Here is a 19,086-nt window from a genome sequence, read left to right on the forward strand (position 1 = left end):
TTGAGACCCGCACGCCCCATACCTGGAGGTGGAAATACCCCAGGTTTACCACCTGTTTCTTCTCCCCTTTCCTTGGACTCTGGAACTTGACTCCCATTGCAATGACTCATTTCTGCTTACTTGGACTATGCCCCAGGTCCCCACCCTCACCAGTCTCTCAAGGTATCAATATCAACACTCCCAACCCAAGCCCTTAGCAAGCCACACTTTTCAGGAGTGTGGACAAAAAAACGTTTAAGAGGAGCAGGCTGGGAATGCAACTTGCCAGAGCCTCTAGTCCAGAAGCCAAACCACTCAAGCCTGACAAGCAATTCCAGGTCCACCACGTGTCTTTGGAGGAACCACAGTGGTCCGCGTCACCACTGCCATCACCTCCTAACTCTACTCCCTGTATCCGTTCTTGCCTCCCCAGATGTCCACACAGAGGCCCACATGACCTTCTGAGAAGATTAATCAGATGAGTAACTCTCTTGCTGAAATCCATCACTGCTTTTCCATATCGGTTAGAATCAAATCCGCAGCATGGCTGACCAGCCCCTTCCTGATCTGAGCTCTGCTTGTCTGTGAACTCATCCTGTAACCTTGACCTTGGCGGTCTAGACACACCGGCCCTCTGATGGTTCCTTGACTGATCCTAATTAGTTCTCACTTTAGGGTCTCTGGACCTGCTACCCCTCCTGCAGCCTAGAACGCTCGTTCATGGATCACGGCATAGCTAACTCCTTCTCACCACCTGGGTCTCCATTCAAATGCCATCCCTTGATCATTCGATGCTATACTGTCCCTGTCCCCGACTCCAGCACTTGACGTTATGCATTTGTTTACTGGAATATTCTCAAGCTTGTCCATTAGAACATAAACCCCAGGAGAGCAAGGCCTGACTAGATCTAAAGTCTACTTCCAGTACCTAGTCCAGTGCCTGGGACACAGTGGGTACTCTATAAATATTTCTTCAGTATCTTCAAATGCAAGAAATCCAACTTTTTCATAGCAAATTCCTAGAGGGAATGCCACTGCTCATGCAGGAATAGCTTCAAACAGCTTCACAAGTGGCTCGATATCTCCTCCACTCAATTCCTTGGAGGGCCACTCCGCACTTTTCCCTAAAGCCAGGACAAAGTGAGCAACGCCCATAGCAAACCCACACTTCAAAAAATGAGTCCATACCAGCTTTAAGGAGGAACGTAATTCAAAACATGAAAATTTATTCTAAGTTGTATCTTAACATACGAGGTCTCAGCTTTAGATGAATTTTAATGTTTACAAGTGCAAAAGCAAATAAATATTTACCAGTTGCTTTTTTTTTTTTTTTGCACTCTTATAACTCCACAACAGCTTAGATGCAAAAAAAATTGTTGCTAAACATCTTGTAGTCTGGCAAAAGAAAGAATTTCTTATTAAGAAAACCCCTCACAACAATAACAACCCCTCACGCTCAGGGCTCCCTTGTAGAAACTATCAGGATGGTTCATTAAGATTTGAGCGTGGACTTCCCTGGTGGCACAGTGGTTAAGAATCCGCCTGCCAATGCAGGGATCATGGGTTCGATCCTTGGTCCGGGAAGATCGCACATGCCATGGAGCAACTACGCCCGTGGGCCACAACTACTGAGCCTGTGCTCTAGAGCCTTTCAGCCACAACTACTGAAGCCCACGCGCCTAGAGCCCGTGCTCCACTACAACAGAAGCCAAAATGAGAAGCCCACACACTGCAACGAAGAGTAGCCCCTGCTTACTGCAACCAGAGAGAGCCCGCACACAGCAACGAAAACCCAAAGTGGCCATAAATAAATAAATAAATAAATAAATAAAATTTTTAAAAAAGAAAAGAAAAAGATTTGAGCATACAACAGAGTCACAAAGTTGCCCTTGGTCAGCGTGATGGGGATCACATCCTCCCCGTCAAGGCCAGACCAGCCATGCCCTGGTCTTATCATCCAGGAACTGGCTAATTCACAGAGCAAATAGGGCTCTGAGTGAGAGCCCTGTTTCCCGGGCTGGGATCATGGGCTAATACCAGCTCTCCCCATCCCCACGCTTTCAGTTTTAATGTAAATGTCACTTCCCCAGAGTGGCCTTTCTTAATTCAAAAAGCTCCCTGCCCTCTTCCTGATTATTTTCTCTGACAGCACCCTGTTTATTTCCTCTATTATTTACCGTACAGTTAGCTCGTTTTCTGGCTTTTCAGCGAACTTGCTCGCTGGCTTTCTAACATTCCTGCTTCCTGACTTCCCGGCGTGCGCCCTGGCGAGCTGCCGCCACCACTGTCTTCTCCTTTACGCTGTAAGCTTCAAGCAGCAGGCACCGTGCTCACCGGGGTTAGCACCCAGCCCAGGGCCTGGCACCAAACGGGCAGTCCATAAACGCAGGTGCTGAATAAGTGAATAAGGAATGAAATCTTGAAGGATAAATTTCTTAAGATCGATGTCTTTTTTATTCATTTACTTCAGGGCCTGGTTGAAGTGCTTGGAGGTATTCTGAGGCAAGTCGATTTTACCAGGAACCAAGTATCAAGGCAAGACTTAGTCCAGCAACGATAAGAGAGTAGCTGATTCTTATCAGAATAAAATAGAAAGACACACACACACACATTTTTATACCAGAGACACACACAATTCCAGGAATATTAAGCACTCTCTGGATCCTTATCCCCTGCCCCCAATTATTTTTTAAAGGGTAGGACTGTTCACAGCAGCTTGGAGGCTCAAGTGAGGAGTGGACCACTTACCTGGATTAACAGTGATAAATTTGCTATCTTCAGAAAATCGGTCCCCCGGGGACACAGGCTTCTTAGACGGTGTCTCAGGCCTCTTGGGATCATTCTCTCCGTAATGCTCCTCTGTGACTGTGGGGGGCACTTGGGTGAGGGTGACGGGGCGGGGGTCCAGGGCATCCTCGGGCCGGGCGGTGGGGATGGCAGTGCGGTCCCGCTCACGCCCGGATATAGTCTGATGCCCACCATCCTGGGCAGCTCCGCCGGGAGCCGAGGGGGCGGGGCTGGGCTCAGTGCGGTTCCGCGCCTGCGCGGCGTGGGTCACCCCGTTCCTCTCCTTCTTCTCGGAGCCCTTCTCGCCCTCCTCCTCGTGCTCCCGCTCCCCGTCCTCGTTCTCACTCTTCTCGTCCTTCTCCCCCTCCTCGGCACCCTCGCTGTCCTTGGTTGGCGCCGAATCACCGTCGGGGCCCGGAGAGGCCAAGGCCTCAGGTGTGGCCGGGACGGGTCTGCCGGCCTGTTTGCTGGCCGCGGCGGCCGTGGGCAGGCGTGTGGGCCACACGGTGCTGGGGAAGGAGGAGATGCCGCCGCCGCTGAAGCCCAGGCCGGCGAGGAGCGTGCTGGTGACCACCGAGGCCACCGTAGCCTGGCTGCCGCTGGATGACGGGCCCATCCCAGTTGCCATGGAAACAAATGAGAAGGGGATGCCAGAGGATGTCCAGGTGGAAGACCCCGAGCTGATGGGGGCCATGTCGGCCGAAGAGGCGGGAGATGCTGTGGGCTTGAAGGGGTCACCCGGGGAGGTTGGGGGGAGGGGACAGAGGAAGAGAAAGCAGAGTGTCAGTCATCAGGATTGGGGACGAGGCCCTGGGTATGACCCTCCAAGGGTTTTACTCATCTTTTACTTTCCTCGTGGGGTTCCCTAAAGCATGGTGCCAAAGCTGACAGGAGGTGATCCACGGATGACCATCCCTGCTCTTAAACGTTTTTACAATTACTTAAAAATTGTACCCAGCATATCAACCCCAACTTTTCACTGACGGCCCTGGAGGAGGCTAAGTGACAAAACAATAAGTAGCGTTCACGTTGTTTGAAAGACAAACATCAAATCAGCAATAAAGTGGCAACATCAGATTGCCACCTGTTGTTGGGATGACACTGGAAGAAGCAGGAGCCCTTGGTCTTGTATATATTGGTGGCTCTTGTGGAGAATAAACTGCCCTTGTCTAGAAACGCTCCCCAGGATCTGGTTCCACAACTTAAAGTGAGGAAGTGGATGGACAGAGGGACAGTGGCCCGCCCATGTCTGCAGTGGCAGGTTCAGAAGCAGGGGCCATGCTCTACACTGAAGGCTTTGGGAGCTGTTTTACAGCCGGCATCCCCGTACCGGGCGCTGTACAGCTGCCGTACCTTCCAGAGTCTCTGGATTTATCTACAGCAAAATCTATGCTCATGTAGATGACAACGATAAGAATTCTATTTAACAAGTACCAACTGTGTGTTGGGGCTTCCCAAGCTACCCTGGAGACACACATGATCATCACCCCATTTTACAGGTGAGGAAAACGAGGTGCAGAGAGGTTAAGGGGTAGAGGTGGCTGCCTGTGCCCAAACCTCAGCTCATTCTTCCCATCATACTAAACTGGGGCTCAGCTGTAAGATTTTATTTGTACATAGTATCTTAGGAAAATAAGATGTGTTGCTCTGAGTTATTAGTTTAATTTTAGTTCTTGAAACCTGGTGTGCAGAATCCAGAATTTCATCCCATCATTTATACAGTTCAAAATAATACACCCAGAACAACTCAGATTTCATCACTGTATCGTCAAGTTTCAGTTTGAAAAGTCTGTAGTTGAAGGACAACCAAGCTAGCAAATGTTGAGTTCTGAAGTTGGTTAATGAAATGCCAGGTGCCACATAAGATAAGGCACTGCAGACAGAGCAGTCAGACAGCTTGGGCTTGAGTCCACAATCCCTCACCTGCTCTCTGGGAGATGCTGGGCACATTACTTTAACTCACTGAGCCTCGGTTTCCTCATCCATAAAATGGGAGTAATAGTAACACGAATCTTGTGGGATGCTGTGAGGAGTAAATAAAATAATAATCTGTGCCTGAAACCCGGGAAAAGCTTAATAAATTTTAGGCTCTTATTGTTATCACCAAAGCTGCAATTAATATTGGGATTATTAGTTGCACTAGAAAGGGGAAAACTTAGATACTGAGGCTCCAGAAATGTGCAAATGTAACTGGGCAAATGACAACCATTCTTTTTTTTTTTTCTTTCTTTCTTTTTTTTTAAAGCCGCACTGCATGGCTTGTGAGATCTTAGTTCCCCAACCAGGGATCAAACCCGGGCCCCTGAGTGAAAGCGCCGAGTCCTAACCACTGGACTGCCAGGGAATTCCCAAATGACAACCTTTCAATTTTAGCATGTTTACTCCTTTGCACTCTTACGTCCTATGCTCCCACAAATAATAAATAATTAAAAATACGGAAAATTTTTATCTTGACAAAAATTATAACAGTATAACACTACTGGTTTAACTCTGTCGCACAGCTTGTTTTTATAATGCATTGAATTATAGGAGTGAATAATGTAATTTATTCAGTATTTTTAACCGCTTCATATTGAGCATTTAGACAACATCATACTGCCACCTAGTGGTGACAGTTTTAACTGCATGCAAATTACCAACCAGACAGGACAAAGCGATTACATTCTCTACTTACCACTCCTGTTTTGACAATTCTGGTCCCTTGGAATATTCGAGTGGTATTAGCTGGGAAACAAAGAAATTACACTGTAAACAATATAACTTTGTTGCTTCGACAAAAACTGCACTTACCTACACAAATCTGAAATACATATAATTTTTATGTCATAAAATAAATATTCCTCTTTAGATTTTTTTTCCAACCATCAAAAAATGTAAAACCCTTCTTAGTTTGTGAGTCATTAAAAAACATGTAGAGGGTCAGGTTTGGCCTGTGGGCCACAGTTTGCTGACTCCTGTCTTAAGCTATTAGTTTACAACTTCAAGAAGTTTTAATCATTTTTCTATTTTATTAGTAAGGTAAAACTTACATACTCTAAAATGCACAAATCTTAAGCGTAGAGTCCAATTAATTTTTACCTCTGTAAACACCTGTGTAACTCCCCCTCCTCCCATATTAAGATATGGACATTCTCCAGCACCCTAGCAGGTTTGCACGTGCATCCATCCAGGCAATACCCTCATGACCTTTCCCTAAGGTCGCCACCACTCTGAATCTTTGTCAGCGTTTTGTTTATTTTTGAACTTCTTATAAATGAAATTGTATTATCCCATTGTTCTTCGCTATTGTCTTTTTGGTTATAATTTCTTATATTATCCTTTCAGTGACTATAATATGCATCCTAAACTAATTACAGTTTACCTTAAACTAGTCCTTTCATCTCTCCTTAAAAACGTAAGAACTATACAGTAATTTATTTGCCCAACTCACTTTTTGTGTACTGTCATATATTTTATTTCTATCAATAAAGTTTTAAAACCTCGTAACACATCACCACTGTTGCTTTAAATGGTCAAATTCTTTTTTAAAAATATTTATTTATTTATTTTATTCATTTTTTTGGCTGCGTCGGGTCTTTGTTGCCGCACGGGGATCTTTGTTGAGGCATGTGGGATCTTTCGTTGCAGTGTGTGGGCTCCAGGGCACGTGGGCTCTGTAGTCTGTGTGTGAAGCGCGGGCTTAGTTGCCCTGCGGCATGTGAGATCTTAGTTCCCCGACCAGGGATCAAACCCGAGTCCTCTGCATTGGAAGGTGGATTCTCTACTACTGGACCACGAGGGAAGTCCCTCAAATTCTTTTATATTAGCCACAGAGTACTCCTTCTGGTGTTCTTTCCTTCTTTCAGTTCTGTTCACCCATGTGTTATTATTAAACAATATAACTACACAAAATGTTTAACTGTGGTAAAATACACGTAACATAAAACTTACCATCTTAAACACTTTTAAGTGTACAGTTCAGTTGTGCTAAATCCTTGTGCCACAGATCTCCAGAATGTTTCCATCTTGCAAAACTGCAACTGTGTACCCATTAAACAAGTCCCAGCTTCCCCCGCCCCTCCCCGCCCCCCCAGCTCCTGGCAACCATCCTTCTACTTTCTGTAAGTTTGAGTACTCCATATATCTCATGTAAGTGGAGTCATATATATTTACTTGTCTTTTTGTAACTGGCTTATTTCACTTAGCATAATGTCTTCAGGATTCATCCATGCTGTCCCATGTGGCAGAATTTCCTTCCTTTTTAAGGCCAAATAATATTCTGCTGCCTGTATGTACCATATTTTGTTTACCCATTCATTGCTGATGGACATCTAGATTGCGTCCACCTTTTCTCTATTGTGAATAATGCTAAACAGTATAACTTAAAAATATATACCAGACTGCTTCTTTGTGCTGATCTCAAAAACAATAGTCTTACATAAACTAAACGTTTGCTTCCTATGCATACAAGGCACTGAAAAATTAGCAAAAAACTGCTAAATCTCCAAATAAATAACATTTGTACCTGCTGGAGTTTTTATCTAAACTAGAAGTGGGGCAAGTACCCGACATATTTTTTTATTTGCCCTGCAAGGTTTTTGGAAAAAAAAAAAAAAAAAAAAAAAAGAATTTGCTGCCAACATTGTAAACAGCAACTTTTACCTAAAAATCCCAATTTCCTGCTCATCCCTGAAAAATGACAATATTTGGCAACGTTGAGCTCACCTTCCTGCAGGGCAACATTTGGTCGGGGCTGAGTGTCTGTCACCCCTTTTCAAAGGGCACATTCTGCAATTTCCCACTGACAGCCCTCCCTGCATTTGTATGTGTTCCCTGCCTGGCCCCGGGGCACCTGTATTTGTGACCCCCAACTTAACGATATATTCACTTCGCTCAGCTGGAAAGTGAAATGGGTGAAGAGACAAATGTGGAGAACAGACGGATCTAGATGTCAATACAACCAGGTCAAATGAGGCAGCCTAGGAAGCAAACAGTTCTTGCCTGGCACTAAATGTAACCTCCCACCATCAGTGAGTTGCTTCGGGATCGATACTGCACTGCCTCAGACAGGTATACACACCTCCCTTTGTTAAGACAGGAAGAAAGCCCCCTAAGAGACCTGCTTTCCCTGCCCTTTACAAAGGCCTTAATTTAAGGCAACAAACTGGCCACTCCATCAACATGCCCGCTTTTCATTGATCTTGAACAATTTCCACTGGGGTCAGTTCTAGCTGTGGTGACTTCGAAGTTTCTACAAGAGCTTTCAGATCAGGAGTCCACCGGCCTGGTGGACTTCAGGGATGGGGGCAAAAAATGAGACCTGCATCCCCACTAAGCTGTCACGGAGATGCAGCTTTTCCTTGCACGAGGAACGCAAGCTCCAAATCTCAGCTGCATTTTAATAGGATCGTCCTATGACTCTGTGATTAAAATGGGAATATTTTCCTACTGCCTTAGAGTTGTTGGAGCTTTTTTGGAGTATCATTTATGTTCATCACTACTCAGAAATCACCGTCGCTAACAGACCCACCACTTGTCATTTAATACTTTCACAAAAGAAGCACACAGATGACTACATTCCCAATTTGTTTGTTTAAAATATTCTGACAATTGTATCTGAACATAATTGGTTTCCTTTCCTATGTATTTGACTTATTTATTTTAAACCATTCTGAGAGAGGATCTATTGGCTTGGCCAGGCTGCCTAATGAGTCTGTGGCTCAAAGAAAAAGCTTAAGAGCCCCTAGTTTCCATGACTGTTGAGAATTGCAAAAAAGGCTTTTGAACACTTAGTAATCAATCTTTTTAGCCATTTGTTGAAGACTGGGGATACAGGGTAATATTTATGCTTTAGGGGTGGTCTGTTGTTGTGTACAAATGATTGGGCTTTGGAATAAGAAATCAGACTCTGCTTAGTAGCCAAGTGATTTTTCGCAAGTTACTCAACTGCCCAGGACATCATTTCCCCCTCCATATAACACCTGCATTACAAGTTGCCATGAGGTCAAATGAAATAACCTATGGGCAAATGCTCTGTAACGGGGAGCCACTCTACAGATAATGATTACCATTATCATCATATTTACTACAGTAAGGTAAACATAACTTATTTATTACGTTACACAGGACATAAATATTGCTTTATTTACTATAATAATGTAAATATTCCACAGGGCTTCCTCATGCTCCCAAACCAGAGGTAAACTTTATCACTGGGAAACCTAATTATTCTGAACAAAGGTGTAAATGAAATTCCCTAAGTTAATTTCCTTCCCTTTTAAAACTTCAGTCCTAAGAGTTGACCAGTTTTGTACACCAGCCTCTACTGCTCATAGACTCCTACTTGGCCCACCAGAAAAGGCATGCTAGCTTACCTGAAGATTTTGTTTTTCCACTGCCCACTGCTGCAGGGAAGATGCTAAAGCCATTGTGTGCCCCTTTGTTAATATGCAGGGACAAACACCAATACAGAAAACGAGCAAACACATGTCCACCCCTGAGCAGAGAAACTCTGCAGACAAAGGAGACACTGGCCATTTTCAACAAGTCACCGTGATCAGACATTTTAAATATTCCGTGCTTGGAATTTACAGCTGACAAGGCCTTTTTGAATTGCATTACATTACAAACATTTAATTTTTCAAAGTCCGTGCAGAAGCCAATGAGCTCAGGGGCCTATTAATCAAGAAAGGCGGTTCTGCAGATTCCAGGCTCCTAGCTGGAGTGCATGGAAGGACTAATTATGATTTATGTGCTGAAAGATCCGGGGCTCCACTCTGGCTTCCCGTGCTCTCTCCCCTGGGCTAACATAGACCTGGCCTTGGCTTTTGGACCCTCCTCAACACAGGCAGATGGGCCAATACATTCAGGGCAAAGGTGAACATGGTGAGTGTGATTTATTTGTGAGAAAAAATACAGCCATGCTAATTTCAATTAGTTTAAATGGAAGGATGAGATGTGAACATTAGCAAAGAATATTTCAATACTAGATGCAAAATTGCGAAGTTAGAAGGGATCTTTGCAGGGACTCTCAGCTGAAGGGCTTCTTATCCTGGGTTCATCATTTATTATTTTTTATATTAAAGCTCATACCTAGGGGGTATTTATAGTTGGTAACAGGCACTGTGCTAATTAGTTAACATGCGTCACCCCCTGTCACTCTACAAGGACCCTGTGAGGTCGGTACTCTCACGACTACCACTTTTGGACTGTGAAATTGCAGCTTAGAGAAGCTAGTCAACATTCTCAGAGTTGCAGAAACACTGAGTGGCAGCCAGAACTCAACCTTGGGGCCCTCGTGTCAGGGCCCTGGCTCTAAGTCAGTTCTTCTCAACCTGTAATGTGCACACCTGGTACCTGAGCCATCTGGTTAAAATTCAGATTCCTGGGCCCCACCCTCTGAGCTTCTGAGACAATTAGTCTGAGAGGGGCCCATGAATGTGCATTTCTCAGAGGATTCCAGACAATGAAGCTGATCCACAGCCTACAGGTTTTATGGGACCCCTAAAGCTGTAATATGCAAAATTCTGGCATTTTTCTAGAGAAAGTGTCCAAAGTCTTCATCAGACACATGACTCGCAAAAGTTAAGAATCACTGGCCTGGTGTGTAGGTGTCTCGGAAACTGAGGTTTCAGGAAGTAATGAACCTTACCAGGGAGGGCATCAGACCGGCAGAGCAAAGCCCAATGCCCTGGTTGCTCCCTTCATGCTGCTCTTAGTGCCCCTCACCAAACCAGGTCTGCAAACTACGGCCCACCGGCTGGCTGTCAATAAAGTTTTATTGGAACCAGGACTGGGATTAGGTCGGGGCAAGTAAGATAGAGTGGATCCTGTCTTTATGCAAAATTTCGATATTTTGTTCAAGAACCTTTTGCATTGATTTTGCTTTAAAAAAAATATTTCATTGGGCTTCCCTGGTGGTGCAGTGGTTAAGAATCTGCCTGTCAATGCAGGGGACACGGGTTCGAGCCCTGGTCCGGGAAGATCCCACATGCCACGGAGCAACTAAGCCCGTGCGCCACAGCTACTGACCCTGCACTCTAGAGCCCGCGAGCCACAACTATGGAGCCTCCGTGCTGCACCTATTGAAGCCCGTGCGCCTAGAGCCCGTGCTCCTCAACAAGAGAAGCCACCGCAGTGAGAAGCCCGCGCACCGCAATGAAGACCCAACACAGCCAAAAGAAAAAAAATATATATATATATATTCCATTGAAATACAATGTATCTTGATGACAGAGTTTTTAAGAGCTCCTTTGAATTCTGCACCAAAGTGAATGCTCCTCTAGGCTCACCCTAGTGCTGGTCTGAAACTTTCCACTAGACCCTAAATCAGCTAACTGAATCATGTTAGAAATCCAAAGACGATATTTCTCCACACGACTAGGAGGTGATTCTGTGATCTGACACAGTATTAGACAAATACTTGGTTCCCCACAGTTGGAAAATAACAGTCATTAAAAAAATAATCAACACTTCATTCTTCTTCTCCTCTTCTGGCCTGTGAAACCCCCAACCAAAAAGACGGGCCTAAATTCCCCAGGCTTTTCAGGTGTTACTGCAAACCCCACACTGATGCTTAGGCCAGGCTCATATTCTTGTGTCCAAGCAGCTCAACAGGGAAAAAAGACAAAGCCCAAGGGAGAAGGGACCCGGGGTATGCAGGGCAGACAGGAAGAGCAGCTCCTCACCTTGGAAGAGCATGGTCTGGCTGAAGTCACTCCTCATGTCATTGCGACACACGGCCTGGACCCGGAACAGGTAAAGGCTGTCAGGTGAGACAGGGCTAATGGTGGCCTTCTGCAGGGGAGGAAAGAACAGGCAGTGACCTGGTTTGGAAGGTCAGAGCGCACTTTACATTTGAAAGCCAAACCTAAAAGAACGTTAAGTGTTGCCTGTAGGTTTCTGGGTACCAAGGCAAAGCGCGACAGACAAACGCGATGTTTCCTCACTGACCAAAGGCTCACCTTGAAAAGAATGAGCTTTCAGAAATAACCTCACCTGGGAATCTGTTTTCGACATGAAAATGTGTGGGGTGAGAGAACAAAAAGTCGTCTTGGCTCAGATACTTGACTCGGGCTTGGAACGTGCCTTCAACCCTCTTTATACTCACAAGGCTGGGACTTCTATCAAAACGACTCTACCTTATAAATGATAATGATTTACCCTAGACAGCCTCTAGAATGATCAGGTGTACTGAATTTCCAGCGCCATGCAGAGATCAGCGCAGCCACAACAAAATCTCTGTGTGTCTGCTTCTTTGCAGTTTAAGGGCAGTGTTGTACCTTGACCTTGGATGATATGGGGCACGATGCTAGAAGAACACCTGACTAGAGGTCAGAGGACAGGAGATCTACCTGTGTCACACCACTCACCAGCTGTGTGATTCCGAGTCAGTTGCTCAATGTCTTTTGGCCTCTGCTTCCTTCCACTGTTAAATGGACAGAGTAATATTTCCCTCACAGGGTTCTTGTGAGTGCTGTACAACAAAGGCTAGGCAAGCCTTGTTCGTAGGTAGTCCACACCACAAAATGGAAAGTACACCCCCAGTCTAACACAGGGGTGGCAAGCGACAGCCCACAGCCCAAATCCAGCCCACTGTCCGTTTTTTGTAAATAAAGTTTTATTGGTACACAGCCATGCCCATTCATTTACCTGTTGCTGTGGCAGCTTTCACCCTTTGACGGCAGAGTTGAGTAGCTGCCCACAGAGGCCACATAGCCCTTAAAGCCTAAAATCTTAACTGTCTGACCCTTTCTAGAAAAAAGTTTCCCAACCCGTGGTCCAACATCATGAGCCAAATCCAGACCCCCATTCCTCAAAGCTTTATTCCAAGAGTCTTTTAAAAATCAGAAAATGGAAAAATACCTAAAAAGCCGGCAGGCCTTGCTTCCTGAAGAAACAAACAACAAAAGCAACTGATTTTCAAAGACTCGCTAATGGATGAAATGTCTTGTCATCGCATTGTGGGCCAAGTCCAGAAAGCAGCTCTGGGAGCTTAACCACGGAGTGGGTTTTCCCCAGTGTAGCTACTGAAAACCTCTGAAGAGGCATTAAAATGTTATTGTGCCCACACCTGCTATCTGTTGCCTAGCAAATGGATTCCTGGTGAGAGGAGGGGGTTGGGGTCAAGTTATTTCACTTTCAGCCTCATTTCTCTCTTTTGGAAAAACGGGCACTAACACCTGTCCCACAGGTTGGCAGTGAGGGCGTGAGAGAGAAAGATGGATGCTGGAGAATGCCAGGAAAATGTTCAGTATGACTTTTAGGTTTCTGGGCCACAAGAACCCTAAGTTGGAGGATAGCTTTGCTGCCACTAAGTCAGCACTCTCAACTTCTTGAGGAATTAATTAATTTTGTGTGTCCCCAAAGAAAATCACCACCCTTAGAAATTCTTATAAAAAAAAGAACTTGCCTTCAAAGCATATTTTTCTCTACAGCTCTCTCTTTCTCTGAAACTCATTTATGCCTCATTCTCTAAACCTCCAACCCCACCTTCTGTTCAGAGCAATATCTTCTCTCCATCTATGCAGGGATTTATTAGAATTCACTCCAAGCTGGTTATCTATTCATCTCTGCATGTTTAATTATTTTCCACTTAGAATAAGAAACCAAATAAGCGCCTAGATAGTTTCTGCTGATTAATGCAAGCCACCTTAGTTCAGAAAGAGAAACATCCCTCATGGACTTCCAGTCGTGACAAGAGAAAGGTTAAAACACATCATAACCTTGGGTGCCTTTCAACAGATTCCTCTCCGATCTCATGAAACTCATCATTCCCTAATGTGACCCAGATAACAGTGTCTAGTGGGGAAATTGAAAACATAAATGGAAATGAAGTAAAAAGAATCTTCATCTAAAGGAATACGAAAAGTATTATTCTATAACTGATTGAATGGGCCCCGGGGACTCTGTACAGGGAGGAAAAAAGGTGCTAACAGTCATTAAGGATCCCACTCAGTGCTATTACATTTTTCCCGTGCATATACAATTTACGGGCTTCATTATCCCAAAGACTTCTTTTGATTAACAATCAACGCCAGGCTTTCAAACCCAAATGTGTCACTTTGAGTTTCTGTGCAAAGATGTAAAGACCAGCGCTTGTTGGAGCGATTGCTTTTCCAGGGGAAGAAGATGGCTTCTGCAAACATCTGTTCTGAAGGGCCTTGGTGGGGACTGACCACTAAATTTATGCACATTTAAGATGAGCAGCTGGATTGGGCATGTGTAGCTCAAAGTGAGGTCAGGTATTACAGCGTCTAAGAGTCTGAGAGCAGTGGCTAAAAATTCCGTGGTCACTGGGGTCTAGCAGGTCGGCATGTGTGAGGCAGATGAAATGTGACGGAAGGGAGTGGTGGGGACTTCGGAAAGCTGCACGGTGTGGGGAGGAGGATGGGGGCGACAGCTGCAATAATAATAATAGCCAGTACTGACACAGTGCTCGCTCTGTGCTAGGCCCTGCTCTACAACTGTGGAACTCACTCGACACAGCAACGCTATCAGATGACAAGGGCTTCGTGGAGGCTTTCGGGTTTTTTTGTTTTTTTTTTTTTAATCATGAAAGAAAACGCAGTCAGTTTTGAAGGGCCCAGTTACAAACAAATTAACTCTTTTCCTGGTGGTGTAGCCATCACGTATAAAGGCGGAATGGAGCCCGGGCAGGCTCCGGCCCCGGTTCACCCCGGTGGCACCCGCCCTCAGCAGGCAGCGTAGGGCTGGGATGCCACAGGGAAAAGCACGCCAAAGAGATGCGCAGGGGCCCCTCTCATGGCTACAGACACCCCGACTCAGAACAGGGAGGTTTTACCAAGTCCTTGTCGCTGTCCTTTGTGAATGTCTTCTCCTTCTCGTCCTCGTTCTTGGTCCAGCTGTAGGAGATCATGTAGTTCAGGATGGGCGGGTGGTAGATGGTCTCCGGCTGATTCCAGGACACCTGCAATGCTGTCTGGTTCAGGGGCTGCACCTTCATGTGGATGGGCGGAGAGCTGCAGACTGAAGACACACGGCCAAGCTCAGGGCCTCCTGGCACTACATACATACACGCCCCGTGTTCCTCAAGACTGCAACCTCGAAAGGTTGACACAGTAGGACGGGGAACACCCACGCCCCCATCGCTTGGATCCACCGGCTGCTAACATTTTGCCACATCTGTTCTCCCTCCCCCCTTCTCTTTCTACACACACACACACATATGCACACACGCTTTCCTGCTGTGTCACTGAAAGCAAGTTGCAGACATTCTGAACTTCACTCCTTAAACTCAGGTCTGTATCCCCTAAGAATAAGGACATTCTCCTCTATAATGGCAATGTCTGAGTGTCTGTGTGCCCCCCAAATTCATGTGCTGAAACCTAATGCCCAATGGGATGGTATTGGGGGGTCGAGCTTGGGGAGACAATTAGATCACGGCGGTGGAGCCCTCATGGGTGGGATTAATGTCCTCATAAGAGGCCCCAGAGAGCTCCCTCACCCCTTCTGCCACGTGAGGACATAGTGAGAAGACGGCTGTCTGTGAACCAGGGAGCAAGTCCTCACCAGACAGTGAGTCTACCAGCACCTTGATCTTAGACCTCCCAGCCTCCAGAACGGTGAGGAATAAATTTCTGTCGTTTGTAAGACACCCAGTCTATGCTGTTTGTTACAGCAGCCCAAGCTGACTACTGTCCCACCTAAGAAAATAAACACTAACTTGATATTATCTGACATTTACATCATCCCTATTCAAATTTCCCCAACTGTCTCCAAAAGATTGTTTATATAACCCTTTCCCCGCCCACATGACGTGTCACATTCAGTGTTCTAATGCTTTAACCTCTTTTAATCTAGCATTCTCATCTGGCCTCTTCTTCCACAATGAATTTTTTTAGAAGCCAGGCCACCTGACATGTGGAATGTCCCAACGAACTAAAATTGTAGATGACATTTTATTGTAAATAGATCAGACTGTAAACAAGTACAATGCAAAATGAGACTTTAAATAATTTTAAAGCAAAGGCACAAAAAAACAGGATGACTTTCTCTGCATCAGCAGGGCTCTGTGTAACTATCCTGATGCAGGGCAAAGGAAAAGTCAGGCTAATGCCCCTGTTTATTCCTTGTGGCCAGCAGGTTTGAAGGAATGTGGTGGCTCTATATCTATCTACTAACAAACCCATTTAAGGGCTGAGAGAATCAAGTCAGCCATTAACAGCGACATTTTGGCTCTCCAAATGTGCTCTTTCCCAGTGGCCTTGGTTCCTGCCCGCACAGGGCTTCCATTCTGAAGCAGGGTTTCTCAACCTCAGTACCACTGGCCTCTTGGGCCAGAAGATTCTTTGCTCTTGGGGGCTGTCACATGCACTGTAGGATGTTTAGCAACATCCTGGGCCTCTACCCACTAGATGACGGTAGCACTGCCCCCAAGTTAAAACAACAAAAATATCCCCAGATATTGCCAAATGTCCCTGCGGGGCCAAACACCCCTGAGAGCTACAGGTCTAAAGGGGGAGATGGGAATTCATCAGAGAATGACACGTGTGCAGCTACTATCACACACCAGGATGGGCTGGGCGGAGGGGAGGAGAGGAACGCTGTATTTTCCAAGCACTTTCTAGGGAGACTGGATTCATGCTACAGGGTCCAGGGAAGACTCTTTAGAGGCAGGTGCATCCAACTGAGAACTGCGTGGAGATTCACTACGTGGGGGTCAGGGGAAGAGGGGAGGCCGGCCAAGGGACCTCAGCAGGGAGAAGGCCTGAGGGGCCCAAAGGAAGGCAATGGGGCTGGATCAAGGGAGGCCAGTGGAGCGGGAAGCCTCGCAGGCCCAGATGAAAATTCTGGCCTTTCCCCTACAGCACTCCGAAGCCACGGGAAGGATGTGAACCAGAGAACGACGCAGGCAGGTGTACACTTTACAAAGCTCCCTGGAGCTTCAGCTGAGCAAAGAAGAACCCAGAGGGGCTAAGAGAGGGGCAGAGAAGCCTGTCAGGAGGTGCTGCAGATGGCTGGGTGCTTGTCCACCTAGGAGAGAACAGGAGACAGCAAGTTCTAGAGCAGATAGAGGCAAAGCCTGGCGATGCGCTGGACAAGGAGAGGCATGAGGGTGAGGGACGCAGTGAGGACGACGCTGGGGTTTGGGGGGCAGGAGGGGAGCACCCCTGGAGGGGACGGGCCAGGGGACGTGGGGCTTGGTTCTGGCTTCTCCCAGGAGCCCATCTACAAGCCAAGCAGCTCACCATGAGCCAGAGTCCCCTATTTGCTCCTCAAGAGCCCCAAGCCCAAGGCAGCCCTGGGGAGGATGGCTTTCCTGCCAGAGAAGCAGGGACCCAGCTCTAAGCAGCTGGCTGACGGAGCAAAGCGGAGATTGGTTTTGACAGGGAGGCAGCCTTTTGCTCTTCGACTGCCAAACCCTGCTTCAGTCGGACAGATTCGCTTTGTGCAACTGAGACAAGAAGGGAGGGATAAATTAATGAGGCATCCCCACTGCCCTGCAGAACCCCGGGAGGCATTTCGCTGCCTGCTGAGCAAATGCCACCAGAACAGGGACATCAAAGAAAGAATGTGATGTTAAGGCTCCCACAGAGACAGGGGGTGAAATGACAGAGTGCGGACACTAGGTGGCGCTCACATACCATTTTAAAATACCCTAACGTCTAAGTGGTTTACAGTTTCTCGAGAGGGCGGGGCTGGGAAGGGGGAGGAATCAGGGAAAGATCTATGCTCCCATCTTTCCAAGTACCAATAATGAACCAAGGAGATTTATATACTCGGAAGCTCGTGTCCTTCCAATGATGACATGTCAGATTTTCTGACTTCTACATCTTTTCTCACCTCCCCCTATGTTTTTACTTATCTCCTTCATTCTGAAGCCATCAGCGCCCCTGCTCCAATTAGGGGTGAGCCGTATGGGGATGCACGTATCTCTTAACAGTTACATCATAACCACACAAATAATCCTATCACCCACATGCGGATGCAACCATTCTTCTTATTTATTCTTTGAAATAAAAATAGCTGGCTTTTTCTTTGCTCATTAAGATGATTCATGTTAATGTTTTTAAAAAGAATCCAAGTCATCCAAAAAAGTAAGAAGAAGAAAGTTTTAAAAAATCACCCAAAATCCCAGTATCCAGAGACAAGCACTGTTAACTTTCTGGGGATCCAACGTCTTCATGCATGTGTAAAAACACACGTGCAATCTGATGTAAATGGGATACAACGCATTATGGCCCTGTGAGCGAATTTGTTGTTCTTGTTGTATTTTACTAAGTCATGGATATGTTGCCTTGTCAAGAAGAGCTTGGTAATACTGTTCTGAATGAAAGTACAGAATCCCACTGTCTCAATGGACTAGAAAATACTGGTTTAGGCTCACAAAAGAGGACGGCCTGGCCTCAATCTAACAGGACCATCTTTTTTGGGGCCACGCTGTGCAGCATGCGGGACCTTAGTTCCCTGACCGGGGATCGAACCGTGCCCCCTGCAGTGGGAGCGTACAGTCTTCACCACTGGACAGCCTGCCGGGGCGGAGGTGGGGAATTCCGTAACTGAGGGGCCTCCAAAGATCCACACTTGTCTGAGGCTACACATGGGAGCGCTGGGCCAGAGGCGTGTAGGCTGAGGTTCGCCCATCTCGGCCTAAGGGAAGAGCAGGTGGAACAGAAAATTCCCTTCTGCTCTTCGCCTCCCTGAGAGGCTGGATTTTTCTGGGCCAGATTTGGAGGAAGCATTTGCAGATTACAAGGAGCACCCAGAACAGAGGTTGGCACACTTGCTCTGTAAAGGGCAGGACAGTAAGTGTGCTTGGTTTTGCCGGCCATATGGTCTCTGTCACAACTACGCTGCTCTGCCTATGAAGCAGCTGAGGTCATCCGGACATGATGGGCGTGGCTCTGCTGCAATGAAACTGGTTATGGACCCTGCATTGCCATTTCATACCATTTTCATATGTCATCAAACTTTCTTCTTTTCATTTTTTTCAACTTTTTAACATAGAAACACCACTCTCAGCTCCTGGCTGTACAGGAGGTGCTGGTGGGAGAGTTTTGGCCTGTGGATCAGTGGTTTGGTGATTCCAGACATAGAAGCTAAAGGGAGGCCAAACCTTTGTTTGAAACACGTTTACCGACTGCACTTGTGTTGTTTGTGCCGTATTCTGCCCCTCCCACAGCCTGAGAGCCTCCCTCCCCTGCAGAGCTGAGATCTTCCTGAGCTCAAGACTATGCAGCGTGATACTGTTGACCTCATGGACTGTCTGTAATGAGCCATCACACTCCCCTACTAGAATGTAAGCTCCACGAGGCTGCACACTTCCTGTCTTGTTTGCTACACCGTCCTCGGTACTAAATCAGAGCTTAGCACGCAGTG

At 46.4% G+C, this 19,086-nt stretch overlaps 1 protein-coding gene across 4 annotated transcripts in view; it reads right to left on the minus strand.

The window, feature by feature from the left end:
- PTPRG (protein tyrosine phosphatase receptor type G) overlaps window positions 1-19,086 on the minus strand; it is a 747,832-nt gene that overhangs the window by 102,899 nt on the left and 625,847 nt on the right. For all 4 annotated transcript variants that reach the window (XM_082638320.1, XM_082638318.1, XM_082638319.1 and 1 more), the window contains exons 9-12: window positions 14,549-14,733; window positions 11,433-11,541; window positions 5,441-5,490; window positions 2,728-3,490 (exon numbers count right to left, since the gene is read on the minus strand). In XM_082638320.1, the coding sequence (XP_082494446.1) occupies window positions 2,728-3,490; window positions 5,441-5,490; window positions 11,433-11,541; window positions 14,549-14,733 (1,107 nt within the window). The remainder of the gene's footprint in view (window positions 1-2,727; window positions 3,491-5,440; window positions 5,491-11,432; window positions 11,542-14,548; window positions 14,734-19,086) is intronic.

This window comes from Mesoplodon mirus (genome assembly GCF_964341445.2).
Source record: "Mesoplodon mirus genome assembly, chromosome: 12".
Lineage (NCBI taxonomy): Eukaryota > Metazoa > Chordata > Mammalia > Artiodactyla > Ziphiidae > Mesoplodon > Mesoplodon mirus.